General features: G+C 37.0%; 2 protein-coding genes across 3 annotated transcripts in view; one reads left to right on the plus strand and one right to left on the minus strand.

Moving 5' to 3' along the window:
- The window catches only part of piezo2a (piezo-type mechanosensitive ion channel component 2a), a 187,752-nt gene extending 185,835 nt beyond the window's left edge, over positions 1 to 1,917 (plus strand). For both annotated transcript variants that reach the window (XM_089125806.1, XM_089125807.1), the window contains exon 53: positions 1,342 to 1,917. In XM_089125806.1, the coding sequence (XP_088981932.1) occupies positions 1,342 to 1,594 (253 nt within the window). In that variant the 3' untranslated portion in view covers positions 1,595 to 1,917. The remainder of the gene's footprint in view (positions 1 to 1,341) is intronic.
- A 69-nt stretch (positions 1,918 to 1,986) lies between these two features.
- Positions 1,987 to 9,638, minus strand: napga (N-ethylmaleimide-sensitive factor attachment protein, gamma a). The gene is made up of 11 exons (XM_039690699.2): positions 9,455 to 9,638; positions 9,144 to 9,211; positions 8,960 to 9,044; positions 8,807 to 8,824; positions 8,662 to 8,692; positions 8,054 to 8,163; positions 7,907 to 7,973; positions 7,749 to 7,819; positions 6,706 to 6,784; positions 6,144 to 6,353; positions 1,987 to 2,644 (listed from the first exon to the last, which is right to left on the minus strand). The coding sequence occupies exons 1-11, from the start codon at positions 9,505 to 9,507 to the stop codon at positions 2,510 to 2,512; spliced, it is 927 nt and encodes a 308-aa protein (XP_039546633.1). The 5' UTR covers positions 9,508 to 9,638; the 3' UTR covers positions 1,987 to 2,509.
- Positions 9,639 to 11,039: the final 1,401 nt, after the last annotated feature.

The following is an 11,039-nucleotide window of genomic DNA, read 5'->3' on the forward strand; positions in this document are numbered from 1 at the left end:
CGAAACTCAAAAATTCGGCCCGAAAAAAAAAACGACAGTGGTACCCCTTACGTTTTTTTTTTTGGGGCGAAAAATTAAGTTTCTCCAATCTTCCCAAAACTCTGGATTCTGATAGAGGGCCACGAGACTTAGACCTGAGTGCAAAAATGGAGGCTCTAGCCTCTTCCAGAGCTGAGATATCGAAACTCAAAAATTCGGCCCGAAAAAAAAAACGACAGTGGTACCCCTTACGTTTTTTTTTTTGGGGCGAAAAATTAAGTTTCTCCAATCTTCCCAAAACTCTGGATTCTGATAGAGGGCCACGAGACTTAGACCTGAGTGCAAAAATGGAGGCTCTAGCCTCTTCCAGAGCTGAGATATCGAAACTCAAAAATTCGGCCCGAAAAAAAAACGACAGTGGTACCCCTTACGTTTTTTGTTTTTTTTTTGGGCGAAAAATTAAGTTTCTCCAATCTTCCCAAAACTCTGGATTCTGATAGAGGGCCATGAGACTTAGACCTGAGTGCAAAAATGGAGGCTCTAGCCCCTTCCAGAGCTGAGATATCGAAACTCAATAGCCAAAAAACTACCCAAAAATGTCTCTTTATTTGTGTCTTTATTCTATTGTATTTATTTGTGCTACTTTTTCAATTTAATTCAAAGATTGAAATCAAGCTTCCATGTGTTGCATAAACTCTTAACAAAAAAATTACCCCATTGTAAAAACAAACATTTAGGTAAGATCAATGTAATAAAAAATGTCTAAATATTTATATATTTATTATCTAAATCTATCTTAAACATAAAATAACCTGATCCTGTTTGATCAATTTTCAGCATCAATTTTGCATCTTGCATCAAACAGGCATGTGATTGGCTAAGGACAAAAAAGCAGGAAAATATACCGTAAAAGTATAAAAATATACAAATCTCAGATAACGGTTGACTAGGTAACAATGTGTAATTAGACCAAAGGTTCATTTTGCGCCGGAGTTCTCCTTTAATAATAATAATGTCTAGTGCGGTCCGTTGTCATGATGTTTGGACTTATCGCGAGAGGAAAAAAAAAGACATTCTAGTCGCATAACGTCGGTTAATGGAAACACCAACATTTCGCAATAGTTTTTTATCGACATTTAGAAAATATCGCAAAAGTTTTGCACAAATCTGTAATGGAAACATGCCTAGTGATGTCATGTGACCCGAACGAATAAAAGTGAATTTTGCATCCGACGACCCCTTTAAGTCTGACTGTTGAACATTAAATTTTTAAGTCACAAATAATGTGTTACCTGTGAGAATTCTGCACTGTTTGCTGGTTAAATGGCGAGTGTGTGAGTAACGCATGACCATCTCCTGCAGGATCATGGGCCTGTACGCGTCGGTGGTGCTGGTGATCGGGAAGTTCGTCCGCGAGTTCTTCAGTGGCATCTCTCACTCCATCATGTTCGAGGAGCTCCCGTGTGTGGACCGAATCCTCAAGCTCTGCACTGACATCTTCCTGGTGCGAGAGACGGGCGAGCTGGAGCTGGAGGAGGACCTGTACGCCAAACTCATCTTCCTCTACCGCTCACCCGAGACCATGATCAAGTGGACCAGGGAGAAGACCAAATGAGGACGAGTCCACATCAGAGGAACCGACGACCTCGGCTGGACCCAAAGAGTCCTGGTTGAGATTTAGACGTTGAGAAACATGCAACCAATGGGATCAGGATCGAGGTTTAACTGCGCTCTAGCGCCACCTGTCTGTTAGGAGTCTCGATAACGTGCGCTGTGCAATATACTGTCCCGGAGGCTGACCGTAAACTTGAACAGAGGAAGGAGAGTGAAAGACACACGGCACTTTTCCCTCAGAGAGAACTGGATGGAGCGGAGGACTGGAGCGTTCTCACTGTACTGGCTCTGTGGTGTGATGATAAAACACAGTCTGGAAACCCGTTTGCCTGTTTTTTTCTTGCATTTTGTACGAGTCAATACAATATTCACTGTAATAATAGGCATCGAAAATATGCAAAAACAGAATCATTTTTATTTATTCATTGGTATTCTTACACCATGCAATCACAGTTAACAATAATTTAGGTCCTCATTAATAACAGAAATTGTTCCCCGCAATTTCAAAGCACATCGACTAAAACAAAACTAAGATGTGTTCAGATTATCTTATTAAGGCATTTCATGCATCCGGCTTCATGTTCTGGTGACGTCTCGTATAATGGGTTCATTGAGTTCATGTTTTGTAGTAAGGCAGGCACTGTTATTCAATATTCATATGATAGAGTATAATTACAGTCCAGCACAGTTCTGAACATCAGATTCTCTCCCTTTACAGTAAAGGCTGTTGTCTCAGGTTTGCCTTTAATCTCCTGAAACTTGCGTTCAAGGCAAACCCAACGCTAACGTTCATTTTAACAAACCTGAATAAACACACATGCTTGAGGAGTTGTTGAGAGGCCTAACACAGATCTCCAGTACAGGAATATAATCAGATCGTGGTCATGCATGCGTTCTCGGCAGCAGAAGTGTGTGTTTAACACAGTCCTCCAGCGTACTCGTCCTCGTCCTCCTCCGGCTGCGCGGCTCCAGCGTCTCCGCTAGCGCTAGCGGCGGGCTTCTTCTTCTTCCCTCCTCCGGGCACCTGCAGGCTGAGGGCCAGCTTGGCGTACTGTAGGACAGGTGAGAACACACACATCAGAGTGGAAAACACACACATATACACACACATCAGTGTTGAGAAACATCAGAGAATCATTATTAGAGCAGCACAATTAATCACGCTGTGATATCCATCTGAACACCAGAGGGCGTCACACATACACTACCGGTCAAAAGTTTTAGATCAGTTTTTAAATAAAGTCTCTTCTGCTCACCAAGGCTGCTTCCTTTGATGAAAAAAAAAAGACAAATAGTAATATTGTGAAATATTATGACAATTTAAAATGACTGTTTTCTATTTTAATATATATTAAAATGTAATTTGAAAGCTGAATTTTCCACATTGCTGATTACACATTAGTTTTCAGTGTCACGTGATCCTTCAGAAATCATTCTAATATGCTGATTTTACGCTCAAAAAACATCAATTATTATTTTCAATGTTGAAAACAGTCGTGTACCATTTCCCCCAAAAAATTCTATGATGAATAGAAATTCAAAAGAACAGCATTTATTTAAAATATAATCTTTTCTAATATTATAAATGTCTTTACTGTAACTTTTGATCAATTTAACTCATCCTTAATGAATAAAAGTATTTTCTAATTTCTTTCCCCCAAAAATAAAAAATAAATTCTTACTGACCCCAAACTTTTGAATGGTTTTTTGAATGAATTAATGTTACAAAAGCTTAATTTCCATTTCAGATCAATTCTGTTCTTTTGAACTTTCTATTCATCAAAGAATCCTGAAATAAAAATGTAAAAAACGGTTTTCAACATGGATAATAATCATAAATGTTTCTTGAGCATCATATTATAATAATATCTGTAGGATCATGTGACACTGAAGACTGGAGTAATGATGTTTTGATCACAGGAATAAATTACACTTCACTATATATTAGAATGGAGAAAACTGCTGTTTTAAATTGTAATAATATTTCACAATATTACTGTTTTTTTTGGGGTATTTTTTATAAAATAATCGCAGCCTTGGTGAGCAGAAGAGACTTCTTTTAAAAACATAAGACATCTTACCGATCTAAAACTTTGGACCGGTAGTGTATCTATCTGAACACTAGAGGGCGTCACACACACGCCACACCACCGAGGTACGATATAACACGCATTCCTGGAAACTCCATCTCTGTAAGTGAATAAACGGAGGATTGAAACGCTCTGATGAAACTTGAGTAATAAACACACGACTGCCTTATTCTGTGTGTGAAGCGCATCATCATCTCACAGGACGAGCTCAGCTGGCGTTGGAGTAAGAGCATGTTATTAAAGTCTTTAGTTGGACAAGAGGCTCATGAATGCGTCTCTTTCTCAAATGCACGTAATAAGCGACTCAAACAGTGTTTACTGAGCCGTGCTTCACTGACACGCTGCACGTTAAACAATCACCGCCTATACCGGTTCAGAATCGACATTTATGTGCGATTACATAGAAATTGCGATTAATGGTGCAGTGCTACATCACTGTGAAATCATGAGCTCACACACAACTCCTGCTACACACTCGGCACGGCCCGACCCGACACACACCAGGATGTTAAAAAGGTCATTACATGTTTTAAAGATATGCTAGCAAACAAATGCGACCTTGACTAACATTAAAGGAGGGAAATAAAACACAGAAGGGAGGAAGACGAGTCTTTTGCCTTGTCCACACACACACACACACACACACACACACCAGAGAGTGAGTGCAAAGCCCTTAACGCACACTCTCTAACACTTCTTCAGAGCTAAGCGTATCCCATCATGCATTTAGGGATGGGTAACGATTAATTGCATCCAAAATAAAACTTTATGTTTACATAATATATGTGTGTGTAGTGTGTATAATTAATTTGTATATATAAATACCCACACATGCATGTATATATTTAAGAAAAATGTGTTATTAATATATCAAATATTTATATTTATACATAATATTAATTATGTATAAATATATATATAAAGTATATACATGCAAATATTTCTTAAATATATACAAGCATGTGTGTGTATTTATATATATACAAAATAATTATACACACCACACATACACATATTATGTTAACACAAACTTTTATTTTGGATACGATTAATCGCGATTAATCGTTGCCCATCCCTACTCGCATGCCACAAAAATCGCGAGATGTCGAGGAAAACATTTCACTGTAATTTCAATGAATTAGATGCATATAATTTGGTAGTAAAAACAAATTGTTGCACATTTTATTGTTGCAAAGAGGAGCATGGTGTGTGTGTAAGCCTATTTTGTACAAAATTTGCAACTGTTTTTTATCACTTAATTAGAAGCACCACGATTTAAAATGTGTGTCTTCTGTTAGTTGCATTGCGACTACTGAACAGACACGGAGAAGATTACTTTAAAATGCAAAATACTGAAAATATAATAAATAATAAAAGCTCAAGAGTATAAGTGTGTCCCATCGAGTAATCTAACATTCTACACACACTTGCAGTCGAACACTTGGGCCAAATAGAGGAATACGTGTGTGTGTGTGTGTGTGTGTGTGTGTGTGTGTGTGGACAAGGCATTTCTCTACTCTACTACGCAGATGTTGTCACTGATGTCATACCTGCCACCATCCTGGAAGTGTGAATCAAACACACACGAGACATGAGAAGATCAGAAAGGAACGAACCCAAGGGAATTGTGCTCTGACAGACAGACATGTGATTAATAATAATAATAAACTAGAATATCAGAGGTTTATGTGCTTTTTTTCAATTAGCGGTAAAATAAAGTTTCCAAATTTACGTTTATCATCCACTGGTCAATTTTGAGATTTTGCTTCCATCTTCCTTCGGACTAGTGGAAAGAAAAGTCTCGAGTGTTCGTTGTCCATGTACCACAGCAGGGGTGAGATGTACAATACACACACCAGTGCTGGGTAAGTTACTCTAACAAAGTAATTAATTACCTCTTCAACAGTGTCATTAGATTACTGTACTAATTACTCTCTCTAAAAAGTATTTAATTACTAATTACTCTCAAAATCCCATATCAATCTCAACCAGCTGAATAATACAAGGATAGACATGAATCTGTTTTAATTCTTTCAAATAAATCTATAAAATTGCACGAATTATCTTTAAACTGACGAAGGTTACATTATAAAAACATACTTTTTAATATCAGACAATACATTTTGATGTTAAACCCACTATTGTTTTATGTCTGATCTCATGACATTTCACACTATTTCAATACATATTTTACAATAATTCATATGAATTTGTACGAGTGCGGTCGTACAATTTAGACACCTCATAAAATGCAAACGAATCACTGTGAGATCAGATTGATCTATACACAGTATTTACCTCAATTACATCAGAAGTAACTGTAATTAAATTACAGATCAATGAAGAGGAATCCCTTACTTTACATTTTCAAGGGAAAAGTAATTAAATTACAGTAACTAATTACTTAGTAATTAGTTACACCCAACACTGACACACACACATGTAGAGTGTGAGACTCACGTCGTTGTCCATGTAGCGCAGCAGGGGTGAGGTACACACGCGGGTCACCTGATCTTCATCTTGCTCGTCGTAACCCTGCAGGAGTTGCTCCATGGCGATGCAGTCCTCGCTCCCGCTGAACCCTGGGATACTGTAGCTCTCGCGCACACAGCGGTCCGCCGCCACATAGTCCGCGCGGTGGAGGTGCACCAGCACCTGGGCGATGGTTTTCTGTCACACACACACACACACACACACACACATCACTCACTGCAGACAGTGTTTCATCTAGTGTGTAAAATCTTTAATAATCAAAAAGCAGTCTAATTAAATGAAACCATAAAACTTATTAAACTTATACAACATTTAATGTTTTTTTTCTTTACTAATTCAGTGTTGTGTTGTTTCTGAAAATCAAATGAAGACGTAAAATATTTTAAATCATATGAGATTAAACTTGAGCTTTACTGTTCAAATTAAAACATGGAAGAAAATTGTTAAAACAAAAATTGTGATTATTTCTTAATCGAGGAAACACAGCATCTATTATCTATTATATATATATATATGAAGACAGACGCACCTTAAAACAGGTTGGATAATTTTCTATTTCTTTATACATGTTCTTCTCCTTCTGCAGCGACACGGCAGCTTCGTCAAACCTGGAGTCAGCATCAGAAACTTCAGTAAATAATACGCCAGACAACCCAAAATAACAAAGAAAACTCTGAAAAATAATTGCTAGGATTAAAAAAAAATAAGAATAGGGGAAAAAAATTAATTTTACAGTTTAATGTTGTTTTAAAGGTGCAGTGTGTGATATTTAGGCGGATCTGTTGTCAGAACTGTGTGTTCAGTGGTGTATTAAGAGCTTACACAATCAACCGTTATGTTTTTATTACTTTAGATTGAGTGTTTCTCTCTACACACACCTTACATCCACGTTTCTACGGTGGCCCTGAGCGGACAAACGCGTTTCGTCACTATGTTGTTCTTCATGATAAGAAGCTGCGAATAAAACACTCACACAATGATGAACAAGCGAATATAATATATCGTTTTATTGAATAATTTAGAGTGGTAATATAATGCCATTTTTATACAAGTTAATTTGATTCGTTATGATCTAAATGAAAAGTTTGTCATATATTTTAATTAGAAATTCTCATTAGTATTGTAAGAAAACACTCATTTTGCCGTAACTTCTGGGTGTGGTTCACATCGTCACCACTAGATGCCGCTAAACATCACGCACTGCAGCTTTAAGTGTTTATATTTCACCAACAAACTGGAGTAGAAACCATTCTGTTTTTCTTACGCGCATTTTACATGTTTAGTTTACAATTTGAGTGTTGATTATTAATAAGTTTGATTAATTAATTGATTTTTATGTATTTCCGGTTTTGGTTTTGGCCAAAACTTTACAATACGTATACATCAGTTATCATGAAGTCATAATGAGAAGAACTTCTACAGCATTTATAAACCTTAGTTTAATAAAACATTTTAGTTGTATGAGTTGATATTAGTGACGCACTGTGAACATGAAGACGAGTGTTTATCTTGAACATAAATTAGATGTATTTCTCTTTGATAGTTCATGTTAGTTAATGACTGAGATCTTACTTGTGTTGTCGAACCAGAAGTCGTGATGCTTTGCCGATGAGCTCCACAGCCTGTCTCAGTCGCTCCTCGTTCTGAGAACACACACGACAGAGCGTGTTAGTTGAAGTGGTGTGTGTGTGAGGAGTGTGTGTGTGTGTGTGTGTGTGTGTGAGCCTGACCTCGAACACTCCTGCCGCCTGCTGGTACAGATGAACTGCTTTGGCCAGATCCAGAGGCTCGATCAACCTGCGGACGACAGAGTCAGAGTCAGTCCTCCTCACTGGCGTAGAGTACGAGAGTGTGTGTGTGAGGGTGTGAACACACACTTCCCCGCTCGGTCCAGGGCCATGGCAGCCGTGTCAGGAGTGCCGTTCTCCACGTACATCATGCTGGCCTTCTCGATGAACTCGATCGCTTCTGGTAATCTCTGCATGTCCTGCACACACACACACATACACACACACACACTGTTTAATAGGCAGTTCAGCCAAAAAATTGCAATACAAATACTTCAGCTAAAATACTTGCTCAAAACAATCACTTCAGCAAAGTTTGTGCTATTTTCTGTTTATTTTGATAAATAAAATGATGCATTTTTGATAATACAGAAATGTTCATTTTAAAAATACAGAAACAGAATTATTTTTTAAAAAGTTTCTGAAAGCACTGAATGAGATCCCATAAAAAAGTATACAGTTTGTTTTACAGTAGTAACAAATAAATATGACATTTTATTATATATGATAAATATCATATTTTTAAATATGGTGTCATTATAAATATTATTATTCCCATCTGAATCTAACCATGACATGTCAACAAATGGAAAATTCTCATTTGCTATATAAACAAATAAAGCTTAAAATAAATACATTTTAATATATATTCATTTTTCAGTAGAATAAATATTTAAGTCAAAAGCAAATGCACTGACCTTCAGCATCATTCCTGCTTGCTCATAAGCCCTGCATACAGAAACATGTTCATAACAAGCAGCATATTCATATACACACACACACACACAGACACACACACACACGATTAAAGCAACAGATGTCAGTAATCATGAGAGTACTCACTTGGCAGCGTGAAAAAGCCTGAAGAATGAGTCAAGGAAGAAGGCAGCGGTGATTTGCAGATTAAAATACTGCCTATGATGGGCGAATAAATCAATATATCAATATAAAAACAAATCCAGCAGGAAAGAACACCAACACCAGGCTGAAGGATACGATCTGTGGTTGGTGTGAGCCTCGGCCTCCTGTAAATAAGCCTCTTTCGCCTGTTCCAGTTGTTTGGCATTTTTGAAGGCAACAGCTAGAGAGGAAAATCATCATCATCATCATCATCGTCAGAGACACCTGAGAACAGTACAGCAGTCCTTATGTTTGTTTGTTTGTGTGTGTTTAATATCACCTGCTTTGGAATATTCTGATGCAGCACTGTCATAATCGGGCTTCCACTTCATAAAGCTCGTCTTTAAACTGAATTTAATGAGAATTAATGATCAGTTATCTTTCATTATAATCCAAGCAAGTCAAACATGACAACAAGGGCTATACCTGTGACATTTAAGGCATTTCTCCATCATAAAATATCATGTATAATTTTACATTTGTATAAAGAGACTTTAACCATCAATTTGCCGGAAAACGAGACGTAATGCTAATTTCAAACCACTAAGTTATAGTAAATATTTCAAGCATTTATCGTCGGGCTTTACTTACTATTTTTCAGCCTTGGCGATGTGTTCGTGAGCTTCATTGATTTTTTGCGCCATGGTGTATTAAATAAGCTTTATACACATTAATGACTTCTACTAATAATAATAAATAAATAAAAGACTGTTTGTTGCAGCTCAAACCCTGTGTGTGTTGCTGTCACCTGATGATAATGGCGTTTACTTCCGGGTAACTAGGAGATCGACGTCATTCTTTGTTTATTTTGCTTTAATTATTTTTACTGTTCAGATTATTTTATTGTTGATTATATTATGATGTGTGTTTGTTTTTCTGTATGATCCCGTTCTCAGCTATTAAAAAAAATCTCGACGTCACAACCGTGCGGCTGTAATGCGTTTGACGGTTTAGAGACGCATTTATATCTCACTATATCAACTTTTTTGGTCTCACAGCGGGGTATTTGTAATAAAACTTCAAAAGATGTTTGCCTGACATGTGGAAATTTTACCCAGCAATCTCTTAAAAAAACGCTTTAAAAGTACTTGCCAGCGATTGTGATACTCTGACCATCTAATCATACATAGATGGAGTATTAGATGCCGTGTCAACCGTAAACCGTCCGCCATATTGGAGCGGTCAGGGCACATTCGACAGCGAGTTAACTGAGCGTCTACAACTTGTATGAATATATATATATATATATATATATATATATATATATATATATATATATTAAACAGACTTCAGCAATTATTTTGCTACACTATCAAAATATAACAAGACGAAGGCGTCAGCTGACATTACTAAGTTACCATTGTAACAAATGTAATATCGAGTTCATACATTTAAAATACAAACCAACACATTCTCACCTGTGTCTCAAATACTTTGAGAATTTAAATCTTGGCGGGTTTCACAACCAGAAACTGCGGTATGATGTGGCATCTTTGGTTATTTTTATTTATTTTTTTAATCTTTATTTTTTACTCTTTTTTATAGAGTGACGACACGCCGACCGTCGCAACATGGCGACCGCGCCTGCGTGACAGGATGAGGCATCTACGTATAAATATCCATGCCTTTGGCTGGTCCAGCGTTGAGAAAAGTAACAGGTAACACGTGACAATAATAATGAACGTTCCGCTTTACGGACTAGAAATTTATAACCGAATAACAGTGATCAACTCCAATAGCAAATCGACTAAAACAATTGCAAAGTGAAGAATGAAAATAAGGATTATTTAGACATATCGGAACTGACCAGACAGTATTTTAAATGCTAGCAGTGGAACCTTTTGCCGCCCCCTGTTGGCTAAAAGAGGCATTACAAACCACATTATAATCGTTCTATGAACTATAAGCAGCAAGTGTTTACCCTGGTATTTACAGGAATATTTTTTTTCTCATTATCTATGTTTAGGCAATCAAACCCATTTCGTGTGTAATATTTAATGTCACATTGTCTGAATTGTGCTCATATTCAAATCATTTTACCAACAAATATTGGAAAACTAAATTTACAGTATCCTTCCATTAACCATGTTCACATTCATGATTTTTCTTATATAAGTCAGCTTAACTTCATGTTTCTGATGCATGTACACTTCCTATAAAGACAGGCGGCGTACGT

The sequence above is a fragment of the Pimephales promelas genome, chromosome 22, assembly GCF_988280905.1.
Source record: "Pimephales promelas chromosome 22, fPimPro1.hap1.1, whole genome shotgun sequence".
Lineage (NCBI taxonomy): Eukaryota > Metazoa > Chordata > Actinopteri > Cypriniformes > Leuciscidae > Pimephales > Pimephales promelas.

What these genes read in the sequence shown, in the direction of transcription:
- napga (XM_039690699.2), bottom strand. Translation starts at nt 9,507, where the DNA reads ATGGCGCAAAAAATCAATGAAGCTCACGAACACATCGCCAAGGCTGAA. An exon ending in ATCAGAATATTCCAAAGCAG is followed by an intron (nt 9,045 to 9,143) that starts GTGATATTAAAC and finishes TTTCCTCTCTAG; the next exon opens with CTGTTGCCTTCAAAAATGCC. An exon ending in CTTCTGGTTCGACAACACAA is followed by an intron (nt 6,785 to 7,748) that starts GTAAGATCTCAG and finishes TGCTGACTCCAG; the next exon opens with GTTTGACGAAGCTGCCGTGT.